We start from the raw sequence: 23,219 nt of genomic DNA, 5'->3' as shown, positions 1-23,219 counted from the left end.
CTGGCCCTCAATTCGGAAAAAGGAGGAGAGCAAGCCAGGAGAACGAGCCAGCAGAACTGAGTTGTAAGGCTATTGCTTTAGGCAATATTCAAGGTCCCATGGCTGTCACTATTAGTGTGTGTCTGATTACAAACTCAGAAACAGAGGGAGGGGAGGCCACGGAAGGTACACGCAGGGGCCACTGATGTGAAAGGGAGACATCCGGTCGTTCCACTCCAGCAACGGGTCACATGCCGCCACTCGTTAGATGCCAATGAGAATTTGGTTACAGCCTTGCCTGGCTAGATAGATCTCAGGCTGAAAATCACCAGTTTCCTTCTCCCCCACCCCCTAATCTTTATAATTTCCTCTAATGCTTTAGTCAAGCTTAGGACCATGAGCCTTCATGGAGCAAAGGGCCATCTGTTAGGTCAGAAATTTGCCAAAGTAAAATATCAATCTGGCTTTTATTGTAACTTAGCATTTAGAGGACCCCAAATATTCCAAATGTATTAGCCAAAAATAACTGCATTATTGTGAATCATGGTTCCAAAGGACAGAGGTCAGAGATAGTCTTTGAAACAAATAACAATGGGACTACCACCAATGAAAAGAAGATATAAAGTAACAGGTATGTTTCTGTAGAATGTGCTTGTGCAAAAAGCAAATGGAAGGAATCATAATCGTCTTATCTGGGGAGGAGAAACATTTAAGAATGTCTTTTTTTCCCAAAGATTTTATTTCTTTCATTATAAGACATATAGGTAAAAACTTGCATATTCTGAAAAAGATAGAAAATGGTAATAAAATGGACATTTTTCCTATTAAGAAATATGTTCATAAATATGCTTTATCAAATGTCAAAATGGTTATTATTTTGCAAAATAACAATAAATAGAGCAGAGCTGTGGGATACCAGGGTCAACCCAAAGTACTGGAAGTTTCACGTTTTGTGTTTTATAAAAATTCAGACCTTCAATTATATTTCAAAATTTGGCATTTTGCACTCGAAGTTATCAAAAACTCCGACTTTTAGAATATATTCATCATGGTCCAAGGCTTTAAAAACAATGAAACATAAAAGGTAGTTTGACCAAGTAGAATTTGATTTAAATAATTTTCCTCTAAACAAAAAACTGTAAGACACAGAAGCAAAGATATGATTTTTGATCCCCTACATGGTACCTGTATCGGTTCCCAATTGTACAAATTTCTGGATCCCCAACTGTGGGTAGGAAACAAAAATTGTTGGCTAAGCTTTAGTTTCCAGCAAGGTCCATCATTTCTTTTCACAGCTTGATGGAGCAATGACAGTCACGATTATGTTGAGCCCGGTTCTACAATCCTAGCTCCACAAATAGAAGGTACAGAGAAAGAAATCCTCCCTCCTTTGGATAAATCCTTTGACCACTACCCAGTATTTTGTCTATGGCCCACTGGCCTCAAATTCATGTATCGGAACACTGGATAGAATTCTAATAATGAAAAGTTCTTGTTCTGAGCTTCAATTCTCTACTATCCAGAGGAGAAAGGAAACACATGTGAACCCCAAACACATCCTCTGAGTCTTGGGTGTTCAAGTAGCAAGGTCAGGCTTTTCCTGTAAATAAATACTGGTTTTACAAAGACCTTCTGTTTCCCATGCATTATGTTGCTCTTGAGGCCAACCAGTTAATTCCCAGCTACAATGGGGGAAGCTGTATCTAATAACACTGAAGATGCAATCTAATATAGATTATCAGTCCCAGTGGTGCTCTATGATGTCCATCAGGGGAACATCTGGGGTGACTCTGGGGGCCTAGAGCACAGAGAGGTCATGGCAGGATTTGGACTTGAGCTTGAAAGCCATATTCTTGTTGTTTTTGGCCACGATCTTGCCCCAGAAGCGCCGGGCTTTCCTGGGGATGCTCTCCCTCCTTTTCTGGTAAGCCAGCCGCCTCTCGTTCTTCTCCTTGCTGTCCCGCCGAAGGCGTACCTGCCGCACGATCCCCTCAAACAGCTCCTTCACATTGTGCTGGACGGCTGCTGAGGTCTCGATGAACTTGCAGTCGAACACCACAGCACACGCTCTCCCTTCTGGGAAAGGAGGGGAGAAGAGAGTCAGAGGAGCTCTGGGGTACACGGCTACACTGGAGGACCCCTGACCTGAAGCTGTCGCCAGGCAGCTATAGGCCAGTCGGACATGTGATGGTGACACACGTCCTCCTGGGGCAAAGAGCGAGGCAGGGTCACAGGAAGATTCCCGCAAGCAGGAGAGGGGGGGCATTAGGGCTGGTCCACCACAAAGGCCCTGTGTGGAGGTCCAATTCCATCAGATACAGTAATGCTAACTCTAACAGTGAAAACCAGAACCCTCATTTATTGCACTTATGATGTTACTTGAAAAATACATTCTCCCTCCCAGAGAGAAAAAGACACTGAGTGGGAGTGATCTTTTAAAAATGTGAGAGAGTGGGGCGCCTGGGTGGCTCAGTTGGTTAAGTGTCTGCCTTTGGCTCAGGTCATGACCCTGGGGTTCTGGGATAAAGCCCCGCATCTGGACCAGGGAGCCTGCTTCTCCCTCTCCCTCTGCTGCTGCTGTACCCCCCTGCTTGTGCTCCCTCTCAAATAAATAAATCTTTAAAAAAAAAATGTGGGGAAGTTCACACAGCCTGTAAGCAGCAGAGGTGAATCCAGGCCTGCTTCATCCTCACACTCAGATTCTTAACACTTTCTACTGACTCGGTTTCCCAGAATTGACAAAGAATCCTACTATTTCACTTTGCTCCCTTAAAAAACAATGTTAAACCTCTAATAAGATATTTTGAAACACTGTTGGTGATTTCACAGATGTACAGTTAGAGCAAACTGTATAAACAAGCTCTCCTGGGGCAGCCTCTATGTCAAACATTCCCTTGTGTTCACCGACCATGTATCCAAGTTTGGTTAGAAAAAGATCAGCATAGACAGTCGTCTCCTATGAGTAAGACATGCCCAAGCTAGTTGTATACATTAGGTCTGCATCATGTTGCTTTCCTCCTGAGTGGGGCCTGGCAATACAGTGTTTTATTTTTTACTGTTGTACCAAGAACCAAATCTGTATGAAGCCAATAAAATCTCAAGGACCCCGAAAGTACTTGGGGGCCCACCCAGCAAATAGGCGATATCCCAGAAGCATGAAAATGTCTATGTGACACCATCAGATTGATGCCTTTGCTGAAACTTAGGAAGCAAGCGGTAGGGGCAGGAGGCTCTTCCTGGGGTCTCCAGGAACCAGAGGCAGCCAGAGAAGAATTCTTATTCTCAATGAAACTCCCACCATTCCCCCACATCAGAGTTCCCATCTTACTTACATAAAGACACTAACTACTTTTATTTCCCTGAACTCCTAAGAGTTCCCTAAAGAAAAGGACAAGGAGAAAAGGTTGGAGAGTGCCAGCAGATCTCTGAGCAAGATCTTTTTGCCAAGAGAATGCCAGGGAGGGGAAACAGGAATCCAGCGAGCAGCCCAGACGGACAAGGGAGCGTCAGCACAGGGATGATCTGCTGGGAATGCTGGGAGTCATCTACACAAAACTCCACGGAGCATTTCAGGGAGTCCCTGGTTCCAGCTTCAGGAAAGAAGAAGAAAAGAGCGCCCAGGTGAAGGACAAGCAGGGGACCCAGAGAGGTCTCTGTGGTGCTCACCACCCCTCACCTGACACAGACACTTCCCGGCACCGCACCAGGTCACTTTTGTTGCCCACCAAAATGATAGGAATGTCCTCGGTCTGCCGGGCCCTGCGGAGCTGGATTCGCAGCTCGGATGCCTTCTCAAAGCTGGCTCGGTCTGTGATGGAGTAGACGATCAAGTAGGCATCCCCAACTTGCATGCAGTGGTCCTGGAGCCATTCGTTCTCCCCCTGATAAAATGAAAAGAAACTCCCTGAGCTTGGGGCGCGGGGGAGTGGAGGCTGTTGGAGATGAAGTGTCCTTCGCGAAGAAGCTCTATGTGTATCCGAAAGTGTTCACTGTCCGATTCCTCCTACAGCTGGAGTTGATAAATTATACAGTGACTCTGCCAAACCACATTTCCAATCTCTATCTAATCGACCAAAAACGAGCCCTCTCTGACTTCTAACAACTCCCTTTTGCCTTTCCCAACTGATGAAATTTCGAATCCTTCTGTGAGAAGAGGAGGGTCCTCAATCAATAGAAGGTCTAGCACAGAGGCTCAGAAGCCCCCAATCTTTAAAAACCAAATGCTGAAGACTAGTATTAAGAAGGTCAACTTAAAAAAAAAAAAAGAAGAAGAAGAAGAAGGTCAACTTTAGGGGTGCCTGGGTGGCTCAATGGGTTGAGCCTCTGCCTTTAGCTCAGGTCATGATCTTAGGGTCCTGGGATCGAGCCCCACATGGGGCTCTCTGCTCAGCGGGGAGCCTGCTTCCCCTTCTCTCTCTCTCTCTCTGCCTCTCTACTTGTGATCTCTGTCAAATAAATAAAATCTTTAAAAAAAAAAAAGGAAGGTCAACTTCATATAATCTAGTTCTATATAGCTTTCAATGATTCTCCATCCTTGTTGGCACTTTCCCTAAAGCGGATGTAAGTTTTTGTCTTTTTTTTTAATTGAACTAAGGGCAAATCACTGCAACTTGCTTATTATTCAGAGCTCATTCATGAATGACCTCTTCTTGAGAACAGTCTCCTACATCAGGGGAAAAAAAAAAAAAGCTAATCAAGAAAATGAGCCCACCTCACTTAGAACACCAAAAAGGACAAGGTCACCCTTGCACCAGCCTGTTGGAAGGCAAGCCCTGAAGGAATTTACAGAGAGCTACAGGCTCTGCATACCTTATTTTCCCACATGTCAAGGAGTATAATGGTCGCGCTTTCCCCATCAACAATCAGTGTTCGCTCATAGGTATCTTCTGGAAAAGAAAGAACAGGGATATTGGAGTCAGAAAAATAAGCAACACTTTTACATGAGCATCATTAGAAAATTAAGCTACAAACTAAGCCTACTAAATATGCAATTAATTATGCAAATATGCAGATACTCACAAAGGCAAATCAGTATTTTTAAATCACCTTCGACAACGTTCTATGTACATTCCTCCAGTACTTCCTGAGCAGAACACCTATGTCTTCTGAATGTGTCTCACTGAGCCACTTGAAGTGAAAGGCTTTCGTTTTCACCATTCCTAGACTTTTGTTATAGGAAAACCATTTTCAAGGATAAACTCACTGAGAGCTTTTGACTCGGATTCAATGATGCCATGAGAAAACACTAACCACTCAGTGGAACCATAAGCCTCATTCATAAGCCTTAAATGGAAATCCACTGTACCTTTCAGTGGAGTGTGACTACTGGACATTCACTGGCAATTTCAGGAGCTTTGGGCTCAGAGACATTTTTCCTGTTTTGAGACATGCAAGAAAACAACCTTGAGTCTATCCCTGTCTTGGCTAAGGTTTTCTCTCTTAAAAAAAAAAAAAAAAAAACACAGTTCCGTAGGATAAACAGTCTTATTTTTCCACTGTAAGTACAGCCTAAGTGTAGCCTCCAGCTCCACGTGGTAATGGAAACTTTCCTCCCTGCACTTGAGCACAGACTGAGTATAGGTGAAGGGTGAGTGGTCCAAAGGGCAAGAACAGGTCCAGCCCACAGAAATCAGTTGGGGGGTGGGTAGGGCTGGCTGAGTTACCCAGGATTTTGCAAGGGGGATTCCCATCAATTGCATACAAACAAGCGAGCCCATCCCCACTCTATTTTCACAGTGAGGTCTCCTGTTTTGAATTTCATCATTTGAAAATCATGATTTTCATAATGATTTTTTTTAAAGATTTTATTTATTTATTTGACAGAGAGAGAGATCACAAGCAGGCAGAGGCAGGCAGAGAGAGAGAGGAGGAAGCAGACTCTGCTCAGCAGGGATAATGGGGCTCCATCCGAGGACCTGAGACCATGACCTGAGCCTAAGGCAGAGGCTTTAACCCACTAAGCTACCCAGGCGCCCGATTTTTTTTTTTTTTTAACCATTTTTCTTGCTGTTCCTTTTGCCTGAAATTTGTTCCCTGGAATATCCAAAAGTCTTGAGCCCATACCTCCTTCCAGGAGAAGTGCTCCCTCACCATCTACTTAAAATTACAATACATCTCCCCTACCAATATTTCTTACTCCCTTTCGATTTTTCTTTATCATACTTATAGGTACCTAACATGCAATCTGTTTATTTTATTATCTCCTCTCTCCCCCAGAATGTGAAGGCAGAGATCTGCATCTGTGCTGTTTACTGCTATACCCACCCCCAACCCCCAGGGCAGTGCTCAGCACTTTGGGTAGGCAAATCCTCATGGAGTGAATGGATGAATGAGAACTATAGCACTGGGGATATAAGCACAAGCAAACCTGATTAGAATCTGGATGCCATCCCTTTTTAAATATGTGGCTCTGGACCATTTAAGTGTTCTGGGCCTCAAGTTTCTTCATCTGTGAAATGGGATTAATAACCATATTCATGCCTTAAGCTGGCATGACAATTACCTCTGTTAATTAAGCCTGGGCCCAAAGTAGAAAGGTAATAAATATTAGCTGTTGCCATCACTTGTTCCGATGGAGGAAGGTGGTTCTTGCCATACTTGGCGTTTCCTACTATAGCTAAAACCTAGCTTAAAAGCACCACAGTGGAGAGACTGGAGCATTTCTTGTTTTATAGGAGTAAGGGTCTTATTAAAAGTAAAGCTCCTGGTTTAAATGATTCCTCATCTAGGAAATGGAAAACAGAGGAGGGAAAGGAAGGAAAACAGACAAATGAGAAGAAAGTTAATGAGGGATGGGATGGCTCTGTCTTTCTGTCAGTCTCCTTGCCTCCACAAGGTATCATTCTAATCAATGGTAATGGTGACCCACTGGGGGATTCAGTCTGTTAAGCCCATCCTGTCTGCCATCCACAGTGGGATCACAGTGGGACGCACAATCTGGCTTCCTGCGGTGCAGGGCCTCATGACTCAACAGGCATATTTATACAGCCAAATGGAACCCGTCAGAGCCTGAGCAGCACAGAGGGGGGTTGGCTGACTGCCCCTTGCTTCCTTGGACTTCTCTTTTCTCTCAAAGTCTTCCCTGTGCCCAGGAAATCCAAAACAGCACTTTCTCTGTCCTCAGCCTACCACCTCCCACCCAAAAGCAGGTACAAGGGACTCACCTGGGCCCCCCGCAGTTCAAAGAGACGCATACTACATTGTAATAGCTAGGGGAAAAGCAAACCCAAACTTTCCCTTGGTTTGAGAGATACCAGAACATCAGCCTAAAGAAAAAGTGGATTACGGATTACACCTTAAAAAGTAGATGCCTAACTGCTTTGCTGCTCTGGAAGATTCCTGGACCCACCCCTGCCTGAAAATCACTGTGCAGCAAACCCACCAGTCTGAGACAATAGATCTCCACCCTGCTTCCCTGGGTAGGCCCCACACCCAGGTTTATATACTGCCTCTGGCTCCCCCCGCACACAGATTCTTCAGACACTCAAAGCATCCTGCTTCCTGGCCCTCTGCTAACCAGGAGAGGGCCCTGCCTACACCCTAGAAGCTCTAGTTTCTCTTCCTCCCCTTGTCACTCACTTTTAACCTTCTCAAGGGCTAATCAGGTGGGGAGAGGGGAAGTAAAAGGGTACGATTCCTAGAAGAGTCCACTGAAATTTGCCCTGGGTTGAGATGTGTGGGAAAAGGGTTGAGGCTGATTGGCCTGTAGAGCTTTTCAGTATCCTGGGTCTGAGGAAGACCTCATTTCTCCGGTGCTCTCAATGACATCTGGGGGTGCACCTGCACACTGTGTGTAACAGGAGAGATCATCCTGAGGGGGTGGGACAGAGCTTCAATGACTGAGTGACCGTCGCTATCCTCCCTGGATTAGCATACCTTAACCTATCTTTCATTTGACCCCCACTGACCTCCACCTTCAGTCCAAGATTGGTTCAAACGCTGTGTGGAACCTGCAGGGGTGTTCTCTCTCACGCTGGAATGGGCTCCTGCAGGTTCTTGAAAGCTCTGAGGTTCCAACATCCCTCTCCCCCAAAACTCTCAAATGCTCTCAGCTTTCCTAGCCCAGGAGACGCCAAGGAGTCCTGAAGGAACACCTGCTCTAGGAACACCGTCCTCGCCTCCTGCGGCATCTCATGGGGCCCTGGCCAAGACGAGGAGGAGAGTAGACGGGATTACAAGCAACCGAAGTGCCGGTTTGGAAAGATTAAGTCCAGGGAAAGGAAATGGTAGATTCAGAATCGGCTCTAACGTTCAACCCATACTTCTTACATGCCCGGCACAGGGCCACAGGCTTAGTATATGTTCTCTCCTTGACTCCTCTGACGTCCTGTGAAGCAGGGATTGTCCCTGTTTCACTAATGCGGAAGTCTGAGGAGGGTCAGTCCCTTGTGCAAGAGCGCTCAGCTATATCTGGGTCAAAGCGGGGCTCCGAACCCACACTGACAGAGCGGAGTCCAGTGCTCCCTCCAGACTCTCCGTGTACAGGTGCTGTCCCTTCCCACCCACCTCGGGGCTTCCAAACCCCAGCCGTCCTTAGGGTCCAGCTCAGAGACCACCTCTTCCATGAACCCCTTCCTGATTTCTATAGCCAGAAGTAATCTGTTCTCCTCTGATTTCTCACAGCACTGTCCTCGTCCTCTTTCAAGACACTCATCACACCCGATCTTGATGTACAGTTGGGGTGGATCTGTCTCTATGGCACATACTGTAGGCATCTCCAAGGGGAAGTCCTAGGCCTCTTTTCACATCCCTGTTGTGACTCACCAAATTCCACGGTATATATCCAGTAACTATTCAGGAATGAATGAAGGGATGAATAAATGAATGGCATTAAATGTGTAGAGAGAGTCATAAGATAATTGCAATATAGCTGTAACAACATCCATCTTTATTTGAAGAAATTCTGATGAGAATATATTGTAGAGAGGAATTTTTTTTTATGGTTAATGTTGAAAAAAGAACAATGTGGGGGCATGCCTTGGAAAATCTTCTTCTTTGGAAACATGAAGCCACTAGTGATCCCAACAGCTACCTACAGATAAGAGATGTAATCCTAGACAGTATAAATTACTCAAAATTAAAATTAAATAACTCAAAATAAAAATTACTCAAAAAGGACACATCAGAAAGGATTGGTCAATGGAGAAGCTTCTTGCAGAAGATTCTCTGTTTGAGGAGATAAGGAAAGGATTCTCCGTCTCCCTCCCCACATTAAACGAAGAGCCCTCCCAAATATTAAGGCTGCCTTCCCAAATTCCAGGTATGAGTCAGTCTTCTCAACACTCAGTGCCAACGGGGATACCACTATCCAGAGAAGAACCACTCCACTCTAATGGACCAACATTTCTGAAAGTCTGCCACCCACTAACTTTTTCAAGACCTCCCTCAAGAGACAAACAAAACTCCTGATTGATCTCTTCCTTCTATCAATTTCCCCAAACACTTTACTGTTACTTCTTAAGGTATTCATCAATTTCACCCTGCTCTGAATTACAGCCACTGACCCTTCACTCCTTCCTGAAAGGGGATACTGCCTCCTAAGCATCACTGGGAACCCCAGAGCCTCACACAGAGCCAGGCTTGTGCCTGATACTAACAGCATGTGGACGCTAAACCCAGGAGCCACTGGGCACAGTGAATGCACACACCAGGTCTAACTCCCAGCCATACCATGGGCTGGTTCTATCACCCTGGGGAAGTTACGTGATGTCATAAGCCTCCATTTTTTTTTTTGCTTGTAATATAGGGATATTAATACAAAATTGGTTCAATCTTTGTGTTATCAGTAAAAACTAAGCAGAAGTACTCAGTAGAGTGTCTGGCACATAGCAGGTTCCCTGTCAATGGCAGTAGAAGACCACCACCAAACTAAGATAAAGTCCTGAGCTCTAATTCCAGCTACCCCACTGATTCTAGGTAAGCCACTTGGTATCCCTGGGACTCAGTTTACCCCTATGAGTACAGGAATTTTGTAAGTACCCAAATAAACAGTAGCAGATATAAGGTACCCAAAAAGCACCTCTTCTGTTGCAAATGTGCATTCTAGATATCCATCCTCCCTCCCCTTCTCCTATACTGACAGTCACCCACCAGCCTGTACAGAGAAAGAAAATCAGCCTTCCGATATGGACCCTATTTCTCCTTGACTCTCATTTAGCTATGGTCCCGGAGAGTCCAGAGTGAGGAGAGAAATCAACGTCCTATCAGTGAGTCATCATTTACCATCAGTTCAGAAGCTGCCATGTGAGGCAGTCAACTCCCTGGCCCTGGAGACAATCAAGAAGAAATGGTCAGCTGGAAAGGGCTGACAGGAGGGAGGAAGGAGCAGGACTCCGGTGCGTCAAGCAGAGGGAAGAACCAGCTCATCACTAAGGCAGCTCCTTACCCTGGGAGTCTGTGATTCAGCTGTGGGTTGCAAGTGGGAACACAGACAGACCATGCCATCGGGCAAGCACTGGAAGGTTCTTCGCTTAGGTGTATAGCTGCAGATAAGGACCTGCAGCTCCCCTAGTCATGTATACTAAGACGGAAGCTTTGGCCGAAAACCACTGTATGAATACCACTGATAATCAATTAGGATCCTCATATCATGTTCCAGAATACAGTGCCAGGCTTTACATGTATTTGAGGAACATGTGCATCTTTGTAACTACATCACTTCAAATCCATTTTTGGAAATAGGCGAGTCTTAAACAGTAAATATTTTAAGTGACATTGTACATGGAAAATTATCTTGAAAACCTGTAAGACTCTACAAACATATGCATCACCATTGTTATACTTAACGTTTTTTAAATATTGGACTATTTCAAAATATAGATAAACTATATGCTCAAAAGACTCTAATAATTGTGGAAGCTGGTGAATCCACCCTAATAGTTTTTCAAATCCGTTTGGTTTTAGGTACAACCGTGAAAAAAAGCTGTGCTTACACTGAGCTCTTGTAAAGTCCAGCTCAGAGTTGGCAAAAGCCAGAGGTGGGAGCCTGACCCTCTGACTCTGCCTCTTTATCAGTCTACCCCCCAAGTCCCTGCAGGGCTGGAATCTAAGAAATTCCCTTTCTGGCCCAGGTTCCATCACCGAGCACTTTCTTTTTCTCCTCCTGAGGATCCATGCCAGGGTTTTGCTGGGCCCTCAGCTTCCCAAGCCAGTGCCAAGGACGCATAATTGCCATTCCCAACTCTGCAGATGAACGACACACCCTCACGCTCTTTGGACCCACCCCCTTACTCTTTGGGACTGGACCACTGCTGATGGACAGAAGCCTGCTGGGGCTGCGCCACCTACCTCCCAGCACCTCGCAGTCGCTGTCCATGCTGTCATGTATACCTGCAAAGATGTTGGCCAGAGTGGACTTGCCCACCCCCTGCTCCCCTATGAGCACCACCCGGTAGTAGGTGTTCCCCGATTCGGAGGAGATGACTGAGTCTGTGGAGTCAGAGGACCAGCTCCGGCGGCAGTGGTCCTCGGGGGCAGCGGAGTGATGGCTGCGCTGGCTGTACTGGTGGGGCTCTTTCTGGACCATCAGATGCCTGCTGTCCGCCGGGATGCTCCAGCGTTGCTGCTGCGGCTGCATGCCCACAGTGCCTTGGCGCATGGTGACATTATTCAGAGTCATGGTTGGGTCCTGGAGAGCAAAGCAGCCAAGAGGTAAGCATTAGAAAGCGGGAGCGAGAGCTCGGGGTGGGAGGGCTCATCCACACAGTCAGCCATCAGCGATATCTCAGTAGATGGGGTGAGACCCAAGTAACCCTGATACAGGAACCCCAACGAAACCATCCCCAAATCCAAGAGGCTTTCAGCTAGTAGCGAGTTCCAAGGCAGACTGTCATTGGCAAAAAGAAAAAAGTACCATAAACATCACCCACTGCCCTCTGGCTTCCTCCATCTTCAAGGAAGCCTTCAGGAAGCCCACTCAGCACTGATACAGAGGCAGCCCGAAGAACCAGCAGCCTCTGGAGATGGCTTGAAAAGCAACAAGTTAATGGAGCTGGGGACCAGCTGGCCAGGTTAGCTGCTCTTGTCTAAACATGGCTCTTAATTGCACCAGCATCCAGTGGGCTTTTGTGCCTGGATGGGAAACACGTGGCAATGACATCACTCCCTCTGGCTGCCCTGGACAAGCACTTATTGGAACTTCCATGTTTAGTAAAGTCACCCTGATGCTCTCCAGCTGCCTGAATAAGCTATTATTTGGGGGCAAAAAAGAATTCCTGTTTATGCCTCAGTTCTGCCCTCTTGCCCACAGACATCATGTTTCAAAAATCCCAACCCCAAGCCCTGTTGTTCCTGCAGGGAAATGACCGGCTCACAGTTCTGACCTATCAAACTGGCAGAGAAAATGCTTCACTCTCATTAAACCACATCCCTTCTAAGAGTTCAATTCAACTCAGATTCCCACCTTCCTGAGGAAAATCAGAAGGCCAAAGACCCTCCTCAAAGACATTAACAACTTTCCCACAACTTTCCCTTTTGCAAGCCTCCAATCCCCTGCACGGCGGTTTGTACTCTCGGGCTACAAGATAAAGTAGAAGCCTTCTCATTTCTAACAAGCGAGATCATTCGTGAGCGTGAGAAATGCAGACTCCCCTCCCCAGACTCACACCCACACCACACCCCAGCATGCCGGCCACTAACGGAATGACCAGCCGGTTTCTGGATCTCATTAAGCCGTGCCTCAGTTGGCCGGCAGGCATTCAAACAACAAAAAGCATGACGTATCCGTGAGGGCTGCCCTCTGACCGCACAGTCCGCAGGAGGAGGTGACCCTCCTACTGACCTGAACTAAGGAACCTGATGACAATTGGCATCCTTTGCACCTTAAACTCTGGCCCCCGCCCCCCTGCCAGAAGACCACAGCGCAGACCACAAGTTACAGGGGCTCTTTCGACAACTTAGAAAGTTCTGCTGGCGGGGAACGCCCACTACCCCCGGCGTCGGGAGAACCCTCCCTCCCCAAACCGCCCGCTTACTTGGCTCTGCCGGGTGGGCGCCCGCGAGTCCGCGGTGGCTGCGTGCGTGCGCGCTGCGATGCCGGGCCGCCGAGCGCTGGGTGCTTGCGCCGTGCCCGCTGTCCGTGCCGCCGCCTGCAGCCGCCGCGGCCCCGCGCTTTATAGCGCGCCCGCGGGCCCGCGCCGGGGCTTTTCCGTGACGTCAGCGCCCCCGCCGGGAGGGGGCGGCTCTGCAGCAAACTCGGACGCGCCGCCGCTTCGCCAAAACGGTTACTCATGTGACCCCTCTCCCCCTTTTGAAAAATAACGACCGTTCCATCCCGGGCTCCTTCATTTTGCTTTTATTTTCACTAGGTGGGTCCAAGAAGCGAAAAAATATACGCAGCGCCACTTAATCGCGCTTCCCCGCAGAGCGCTGGCGAGCTGTCGGGACTCAGGATGGAGCAAGAGGCAGGCTGGAGTTGGGACCCCGGCTTTGCCAGAAAAACGGATCGGCAGGGCACGCGCGGAGTCTTTGGCCTCTCGGAGGGGGCCGCAGCCACCTTGCGGGGCCAGGGCTTGTGTTAGCGGCATCTGCTGCCCCGAAAGCTGCCTTTTCCTGCCTCCTGTCACCCTCTCTCTGGAGGACGAGGGAGGAGAGCCCCGTACCGCTTCATTTCCCTTCTCTGGCACGGACCCACAGAGAAGGGGCTGAAGAGAGGTGACGAAAGGGGACGAGACCTAGAAAAGGGCAGTTCTGAAAACCATCTTAATGAGGGGATCCAAGCAGACTGTGCTAAATGCTGCTGGCCCTGCTGTGGGCCAGGATGCCGAGGCTCCTCAGTCAGGGGATCTAATCACCGTTCCAGTCGGCAGCATCTCTGGCCCTGGAACGGGGCGCGGAGCCAATGCCTCCCAGCCGTGGGGGGAGGAGCCCTGAGCCAGACACAGGTGCCGCGTTCCCCTACCCCACCCTACCCTACCCCGAGACTCCTGTGAATAAAGGGTACGGGATAAATAGTAACTACTACTACCACCATTTACTAAGTACCTCTGAGTACCTATACTGAGTAGGTACTGTTAGGCCTCCGCAGTACTCAATCCTACAATTCTGCAAGGTAGATATATTGCTACCCCCATTCTATGGAGAAAAATGAAAAATGACACTTGGCCAAAAGAGCTTCCCCAAGGTCATGCAGCTGGTGTAAGTGGCAAAATCAGGATTACCTGGTTGGCCTGGCTCTTTGCACTGCACCACCAGCTGAAGGGTTTCAGTGACCTCTTTCTGGGGACGTGGGCATTTCCCAGACGCTGTGTTTGGAGATGCCACTGACTTTTCCAACACGCCCATCCACTTTTCCAGCCAGTTCATCTCTGGGTTGGCTGGTGGCTCCAGGAAGCAGCCAAAGGCCCTAGCATCTATTTGAGTGGCTGACCTCTGCCGTGATTATAGTCCATATTCTCAGTTATCCTGCATGCAGTTATCTGCTTTGGGGATTATCCAAGTGACCAGCTGCTGAGACTTGCCAGGTCCCAAGCTGGCAAAGGTGGGATCCACAGAGTAATAAAAATTTAGAGCTCATTTAGTCCTAGTTGCCTTGGCCCCAGTACCCTACTTTCTACATAAGGAAGTTGAGACCAAGAGGGATGACTACCACTCAGTTGGTAGTAACTAGAGCTGGAACTAGAACCTGGGAATCACAATGTCCTGGATGGTGCCCTTCATTAGCATTGAGTTTTCCGTCTGGATTTAAACAGGAGAGGATGGCCACAGATGTGGGGAAAGGAGAAAATTGGGCAGGAGGTGGGGGTCTTGTCTGGGGGAGGGAAAGAGATCATCCAAGAGTATGTAGCTGACTCCATACTAAAACACCTGTAATTCATGAGTTACCTGCATTTCAGAATTTACCATGCTTTTTTTTTTTTAACCATATTGAAACTCCTACTGTCAACTGGCCTCAAGAGAAACATTATGTGGCTAAAAACTAAGTCAGAGTCTATAAGCATGTCATACATCATCTCAGTGCAAATTTTGCCACTGATAAGAACCTAATTCTTCTCATTAACAAGAACCTGATTCTATGCCTAGGCACTATCTACTATGAACTGTTTTTTATTGGTATAAGTGAGGCACACCAAAGAAAACAACTTCTAAAGATTGGTGGGGCCTGGGGAGAGGGTGCTTTCAGGACACTATTGATTGGGTAAGTACAGCAATGTTGTGTTTGAATAAAATAATCTGCCTTCTTAAATTTTCTATTCCACAAAAAGTCAGATGGGAAAACAACTACTTAGCAAAAGTTTCAACTGAATGTCAGTTAAGTTGGAGTATCTGCACAAAAATCCACAGCACATTTTTTTTTTTTTACACCTCACAAAAAGCACATTTGAGAGCCAAATCTTAGCCAGCAGAATCCCAGCTACGTTGTCCAGAATTCCAGCTCACTGGGACCATCTGAGGGTATGGAACCGGAGAGAAAAAAGGTAGAATCAGGGCATTTGGACAAGTGGCAAGTTCTAAAGAGGAAAATATTGGCATAATGTTGTAGTTTCTTGTTCTATGAATTATTCCCTCCATATTCCCTCTGGCAGCATTAGAAGGCGTCCTTGGGTTCTAACTAACATGAAGATGAGTATCACTAGAAGGCAGAACTCAAAAAAAAAAAAAAAAATAACTAACATTTACTGAATACCCATGACTTATCTTTGTTAACCCTCATCACCACCGCACTTCCCCATGTTTGATGGATGAAGATGATGAGGAAAGAGGTGAAATCACCTGATCAAGTTCACAGTTAGTAGGCAGCAGAGCTGTGCTGTCTGGAGCCACGATCTCAACCTGTTCTACTCAGAGGAGGGAATACACTTCAGCCCCAGTCCCATGTGGGCACCTCAGACCATGCCCTCCCCCTAACTCCTCTCAAAAGAGTAGTTTTTATATGATTGGTCAAAGCCCATGACCTTCACTGGGCCACATTTTACTAGTAGGGTTTCTTCCTCTCTGTTCTTTGGGCCCCATGCACTGGATTAGAACATGGACTTGGGGTTCTTTTAAGGCCTTGACTACTTCTCTGTCACTGTCACTCTTTCTCTCAGAACATAGACCTGAGCAACCAAGTCCCATGATTTCAAAAAGGGATGAGAGCAGGTAGAGAGGGGTGGGGAAGGAGTAGAACCTTTGACAAGGGCTGTGGGTTGGGGCATCAGGGACCCACACTGCCATTAAATATATTACTTTGAATCTCATCCCCTGAAAACTATGAGGGAGGCGAGATGATGGGTGGACCCAAGATCTGTACATCCCTCAGTCAGTAACACGACCCTAAAAGCAAGAGAATCACTTAGCCTTGATCATACTATACTGCCTCAAAGATACTGGACACCTACTGCAACCAAGGGATGCCTACCCACACCAACAAGTCATGCTACTCGGTGGCAAAGGGGACACCATCCATAGGCTCTCCCTTTTCCACCAGCAGAAGGTAGACTGCAGACTGGGCATTGAGGAGGTGATAAATGGGTTTTTTAATTGCTTTTTAAATGTACTGTATTTCGTTGCCTTTAGGCAAGGCATGTTTTCCAATTCTCCATAGTCCTCATTAACCCCTACCATATTCTACCCCAGCCAACTTCCCTCATTTGATTATATACCTGGCCCCAAGGGAATCTGACTTTGTAAGGCCTGCAAAAGCTGTAACAAACAACAAGGAGGGGATTCAGCAGCAGAAAAGCCAGTTCAACCCCAGGCCTTTCTTCCTAGGCATATAGATGCTGGGGATATCACCAGACCCCAGAGACCTTGACTTCTGTCTTTCTGGAGAGCTACTGAGTGTGGAAGTGCTTTGTCAACCACAGAGCACCATGTCAATGCCAGTGATTATGACTATGACGCAGGAACCAAAGATTGGAGCTGGGCCACCTGCCCTCGGCTTTGCAGCCTCTTAAGGCTCAAGTTAAATTAATCTAGCAGAATTCAGGACACATGAGGCACACGGAGGAAGGGCGGGAAATGTACTCACATTTATGTTACTAGGAAAAAATAATTAGCAAGGAGAATGCTATGGTTAAGCTCTCTGGAAACAAACAAGGAGACGGGGTCAAATACTCAGCTCACATAATAGGTCTCCACCAGCCACAAAAGCACTCGGGAGGAGCTGGGTGGGAGGCAATGTGCAAAGCGTCTGAGCACAAAAAGAACCACCCACCCCCTCCGGGAAGTCTAAAGAAGGAAAGAATTACTATATGGAAAATCATTGCTTTACGGAGGGGGGAAAGGCTCCAATTGCAAAATCAAGAGAGCCCTGATTAAGAGAAAATAAAGACTGAAGAAAAGATGGCTAAGAATAACCTCTCAACACCCAGCGGCCCATGGGATCCAGATGGACACTCCTTCCAGCTGCATCCTCTGTCGCTGGCCCCAGCGCCTCATCGGACTCCTGCTGAGCAGATTCAATTTTCCATTGAAAAATTCTTAGCTTTCACCCTTCCTCCACCATTCGCTCAGCCTTAGCCTGGCCTTACCACTCCATGGCAGAGCTTGCTAAGCCTTCCTTCTAAAATCCTGCTGGCTGAGTAAGGAAATGCAGAGTGTATCTCAGAAAGCCAAGAGGAGGCTCCTGTTCTCTGCCCAGCTTCCTCCACCCATCCATTGATTCATTCATTCATTCAACAATAAATAACTACTGATCTTCTACCTTATGCCAAGACCTGTTCTAAGGGCTAGAAATAGGTACTTACAGCTCAAGGGAACTTAAGTACCAGTGGGAGAAATAATAAAATATCACCATATAATTCATTCATTCATTCTCAGAGCTTTCCGCTCGTTAGCCTCAGTTTTCTCATCCATAAAAAGGAATGATAATCCTGGAACAGATGTGTAAAGTAGGGGTCAAGTACATACCCAGTCAGAAGTCTGACAATGCCAGTGTTGATGGAAATGTAAGGGAGGTCCTTTAGACTTACTGGTGGGGGTGTAAGTTGGTACGTACCCTTTGCAACCTAGCAATTCTACTCGTAATTGTGCATCTTCTATACTATACAAGGAGATGGACACAAGGATGCCCATCAAATAGTTGTCTGTAAAAGCAATCACCTAATGATCATTGATGAATAAACACATGGTGGCATATTTATACGATGAGGTAGTATGCAGCAGTGCAAATGAATGACTTAGAGCTACTTATATCAACACGGATAAATATCAGGATCATAACAGTAATTTGAAACAGCAAGCTGCAGTGTACCTACAGGGCAATGATTTATATAACTTTTATTTATACATATATTTATTTATTTAGAAAATTTTATAATTAACTCCTCTAATATTTTATAGTTAAATACACTTAGTAAAAGTACACAAGCATTAAGAGAAAAATACACACCAACTTCAGAATAAAGATTACCTCTGAGAAAGAGGGGAATGACAGTTAGATGGACAGTAGACTTCTCAAAACCACCAAGAAGCCAATAGGCAGTTACTTGTAAGATCAAAGTGCTTAGCGAAAAAAAACTGTCACCCTGGAATTTTATGTTGACCTTAACTGTCATTCAACAGTGTTAGTTAAATATATACTGAGAAATTATTATTACAAGCAATATCCCAGTCTCAGGGACACAGAGTTACATAAGACCACATTCCTGTCCTCAAAAAGCATAAAGTCCGGTGTTCCTTTCCTCAGCAACTACCAAATCCACCAAGGGATCTTCCAAGAGTTGCCCAAAGTAATCTGGTTTCCCAACCAACACAATGTTTTCTCTGGAGTTCCTTTCTCCCAGCAACAGAAAAATCACTGAGATTATTTAGCCCAAGGACTCAAAACCAGCTGAAGGCAAAGGCATTAATTTAATCAGTTATAGTAACACAAGAATTCTTTAATGATAGACTTAAAAAGGCCAGAAGAATGAAGAGTTGGGTGGAGGACATGCTCAGTTAACAGCTTTTATATGTGTGTATAAGTATTCCCATTTTCCCGCTTTGTTTTCCTAATTGCACATTTTCCTGATTCCCTATGATCTTTAACAATTGGATGGTTTCTCCAACACTTAGAAGGCAGCAAGACATTTCGGCTTTGGTAGAAAGCATTGAACTTACCCCTCCAATGAATATCATCCAGATTTTTTCTTAATGAATTAAGCCCTTAATTGATGAAAATTTATAAATCTAAGTTACTGTTATTTTTTTAAAGATTCCTTCAAAACCGATTTTAAGATATGACAAAAATCTTTGACTAACAAACATATGCTCTGTTCTCTAAATAAGCAAGTTGTGTTATTTTTTACCAGCACGTGCCTTTATTGGAGGTGTGAAGCCAATAATGACACAATGTAACACTGGCCAGCCTGACACTCATTACCTAATTTAATCTTCACAGCAACTCTGTAAAGTACAGAGTTATTCCCATTTTACAGATATAGGAACTGAGATTGGGGAAAAGGTCTTACAGCTTGGAACTAGCAGATACAATCTGTCTGAATCTCATCCACCACTCTGGCCTCTGATTCTCCACAGCTCCTAATGACAGATCCTGGCATTGCTCTATTCCCTGGCGGTGGCCGGAAGTGTGTGAACAGAATTGGATAATGTCACATCTACAGGTACAGAAGTGTCCGTTTCACGAGAGTGGGAGCTGTTCAAAGATGGGAGAATATCATGTCCACCTATGCACCCCAGCTCCTACGAGTAAACCTGGCACACAATACGGACCCAGTATGTGTCTGCTGAATAGTAGAATAGATGAACACCAGCACCCCCATCTTATCTGCTCTGTTATTTCAGACTCCCTAATTATGACATCTCACAGTGACCCTTCGGCCCACCAGGCCTCCATCAACAGGCTTGAATGCAGTGAGTCGCCATTTGAGGCAACGGAGCTGGGCGATCCAACAAACAGGTACCAGGCCCTCACTATGTGCAAGGACATACGTGAGATTCTGTGCAGGGTACCCAGCCAAGCATACGAGGCCGCACAGTCAAGGAGCTCAGGGCGCCAATGGAGAGGAGCCAGGAAGCGTGATCTGATGCAAACGGTGGTAAGAGGCTATGAGGGACCTGCACACAAGGACCAAGACAGGGACCATACGGTCTCTGTTGCAGGGAACCTTCCACACGCCCAGCTTGCCTGCCTGGGCTCATGCAGCACAAGAGCCTAATTTAGTCTCCTCTCCCTTGGGGAAAAACAGCCCTGGGAAACACCTTTGCCCTGGTCTCCTTGCCGTGGAGATAGAATGGCCTTCCTAGTTAGTAAGATCGGGGAAGAAACTGAGCATATGACATCAGGTCTCCTTACTTCTTGCTCAATGGGGCCAGGCTGCCTGCAGTCCATCCTGGTTTTTCCTCCCACTTCCTGCAAAGGGCACACAAGCTGTGGCAGGGATGGCTGCAGCTGCTCTCTATGTGAGTGGGGTGGCAGTCACTGGGATGGTCTTCCAGCCATTCTTTCTCCCCTCTGCCTGCTAGCCAAGGATTCCCTGCATCCAAGAATGAAGTCCTCTAAGCTGGGCAAGGGAAGCTACATCCTCCTTGGAGGACTGGGCATGGGATCCTGTCCTGGCCAAGATGATGTAGAGGGATTTCCTGAAAGCTCCCGAGCAAGGATTTCCTCACTAATGAAAAGAAAGTCTTCATGGCCATCTTGCACTTCCTTCCCCCTGGGATGCTGATAGGAGAACAGCTCGAACTTGGAGCTGGAGCGATTGTCTTAAGACAGTAACAGAGGGATGCCGGTAACCAGGCAACATATGAATGATGAAAAGCAAGAGCCTGGGTCTTAAATGATGTCCCTGAGCTGCAGAAGCAGCCTGGAGTCACCCCACTCCAGACTTTTTCATTAGGCAATAAGCCACCAGTAGTTAAGTTTTCTATTAGTTACAGCCAAAACTAATAGACAAATGAGTTCAAGACTGTAAGGAAAGTTGTAGAAAACTAAATTTGGCTGACGACATCATGTTCTCCAATCCAGCAAATCGGTTATAAAGCTGATAGATTGATCCCCATCTGTCTATCTCCTGAGTCAATATCTCAATGGGTTTAGAACTTTGAGAACAGGTAGAGGTTTATCACTCCCTCAAACCTGAACTTACACCAAGGTGGAGATCCTCTCTGATGTATTTGCCACCACACGGCTGGTGTCTAGCCCAGTGCCTGGCTTGTGGCTGGCATTTAATAATCATATTGGATGTTTGAGTAAAGAATGAGATCACTTCCAGCTGGAGTGCCTGAGAAAGACTGCATTAGTCTTAAGTAGTGATACTCAAGATGAGCTTTTAAATGAAATAATACTCAACGCATTAATGAGAATAATATCAACTAACATTTACTGAGACCTTTCCCTATGCCACGCACTGTGAAGGTGACTTTATCTCTTTTAATTCTCCCAACTTCCCTACGAGGTAGGGACAATCCTAATGAACATTTTGCAGATGAAGAAACTGAAACATAGAAAGTTTAAATAACTTGTCCAAGGATCCACAGCTGGGAACTGGTAAAATTAAGATTTGAACCCCAACTTCTGATTCCAGAGAACATGGACTTAAGCCAAAATAAGTTATTGGGAACCATCAGGGCAATTCAACTCAACAAAGATATTTGAAATATCCATTACATGCTGGTCTCTAGGAATACAGGGTGTGTACAGTCCCTGTACATGGCTGGGGGTTAAGAAAAAAAACTGAGGAGGGGCCCCTGGGTGGCTCAGTTGCTTAGGCGGCTGCCTTGGGCTCAAGTCATGATCCCGGGGTCCTGGGATTGAGCCCTGTGTTGGGGGTCCCTGCTCAGTGGGAATTTGTTTCTCCCTCTGCCCCTCCCAACCCTGTGCTTGCTCTCTCCCTCTCTCTCTCTCAAATAGCTTTGAAGGCCAATGGGTACAAAAGCCACAGCATGTAGGCGCATACCTACCCTTTCCCATACAAGGGGCAAGAGGCACCCACCAAGTTTATGAGAGAGCAGCTCCATAAAATGGAGCTAAGCGGCTGGCGAGGCTCACTGACTGTGCTCTCAGAGGGAGGAGGGAGGCCTGGGATCCACTGGGACCACCCACAACACCCAGGAGGGACAGGTCAACATACAGCACCACCCATTGGGACAGAGAAGGGCTTCCTGCCCAAACACCCACCTTCTCCTCCCCACTCCCTTCTTCACTCCTCCCCACTTCTTTGTCCGTGGTCTACGTTATTTTTCTGAACATCCAATAAACAGCAAATACAGTACATACTCAGCCAGATTCTCATCTATACCCAATGTGAACATCACGATTGGACGGGCAATAGATGTCTCCACCCATTAAAATTTATATGAAAACTATAAATGTTCCTCTGACAAGCGAATTGAGTAGAAGCCTCTGAGACACTGCGAAGCCTTCCCCGGGGGGAATTCAGCAGGAGTGACACATGACTTGGGGGCAACTGGGCTTGCAATTCTTCTTTCAAAATTAAAGCAAGTCTGGGGTTGCGAAAAGCACACTCCTTGCAAATGACACATAGACCCAATATTCATATTGATGTTCCCATACTAGGGAATTCATACCTGGAGGGTTAGTTAAGAAATTGCAGAGCAAAGAGACCATCCTCCTAATTAACACCTTAAAGAATTTTATTATGCATCAATTCATTTGTATGCTCAGGTTTTATAATCTAACGAGTGGCTTGGTTTCAGATTTTATATTGTTTTTTGTATCTTCAAATTGCCATTGATAAAAATGATTTCATTTTTCACTCAATAAATTTTGATGAAGGGCCTATTAAGTACTGGGTCAAGTGCCAGGCTCTTGGGTACACAAATGAAAGCAACTCAATCCTTGTCTTCAATAAAGTCACAATCATTGAACCCACATTCAATACTGAAGCCTCTGTGCACCAAGAATCCCAAGCCCGGTCAGAACAGATGGGCTGGATCAGAGAAAGACTTCACATGGGGAATCCCTGAACCTGAGAAATTAAGTGTTGGTCTCCCCCATTACCACTGCACTGAGAGAGTCTCTGCCCTCCCAAAACAAACACACATAAAGTAAAGGGTAATGAAAAGAGAAAATAGCAAAAATATTCTCAAAAAAAATTGGTATTTGGTGTTTGAAGATCTAACTCAGATAGTTCTATACCCCATTCTTACGTCACATCCTCCAGGCATGCTTATAAGTCCCCTCTAGACTGCAAGAAGATGACATATTTTCCTGGGAGCCTGTAGGAAGAGATACAAGAAACCATCTTGACAGCTGCCCTGCTGGGCTTCAGGGACAACACAAACGTCACTCAGGTCACCACACCAGCTCTATGTTCTCATGGAAATCCTTCACTGACAATACAGGACACTACCTCAAA

The 23,219-nt window shown here is 46.3% G+C and overlaps 1 protein-coding gene across 4 annotated transcripts; it reads right to left on the bottom strand.

The window, feature by feature from the left end:
* Positions 1 to 327: 327 nt before the first annotated feature.
* GEM (GTP binding protein overexpressed in skeletal muscle) lies at positions 328 to 23,111 on the bottom strand. Of its 4 annotated transcripts, none has more exons than XM_047727767.1 (5): positions 23,011 to 23,111; positions 11,266 to 11,605; positions 4,789 to 4,865; positions 3,656 to 3,860; positions 328 to 2,055 (listed from the first exon to the last, which is right to left on the bottom strand). In XM_047727767.1, exons 1-5 carry the CDS (start codon positions 23,026 to 23,028, stop codon positions 1,778 to 1,780), a joined length of 918 nt encoding a protein of 305 aa, XP_047583723.1. In that variant the 5' UTR covers positions 23,029 to 23,111; the 3' UTR covers positions 328 to 1,777. The 4 variants fall into 4 exon arrangements, with proteins under 4 accessions (XP_047583723.1, XP_047583724.1, XP_047583722.1 ...); XM_047727768.1 differs by lacking the exon at positions 23,011 to 23,111 and adding an exon at positions 12,951 to 13,076; XM_047727766.1 differs by lacking the exon at positions 23,011 to 23,111 and adding an exon at positions 11,831 to 11,998.
* Positions 23,112 to 23,219: the final 108 nt, after the last annotated feature.

This window comes from Lutra lutra, chromosome 4 (genome assembly GCF_902655055.1).
Source record: "Lutra lutra chromosome 4, mLutLut1.2, whole genome shotgun sequence".
In the NCBI taxonomy this organism is placed as follows: domain Eukaryota; kingdom Metazoa; phylum Chordata; class Mammalia; order Carnivora; family Mustelidae; genus Lutra; species Lutra lutra.
This window is presented reverse-complemented; position numbering and strand designations above follow the sequence as displayed.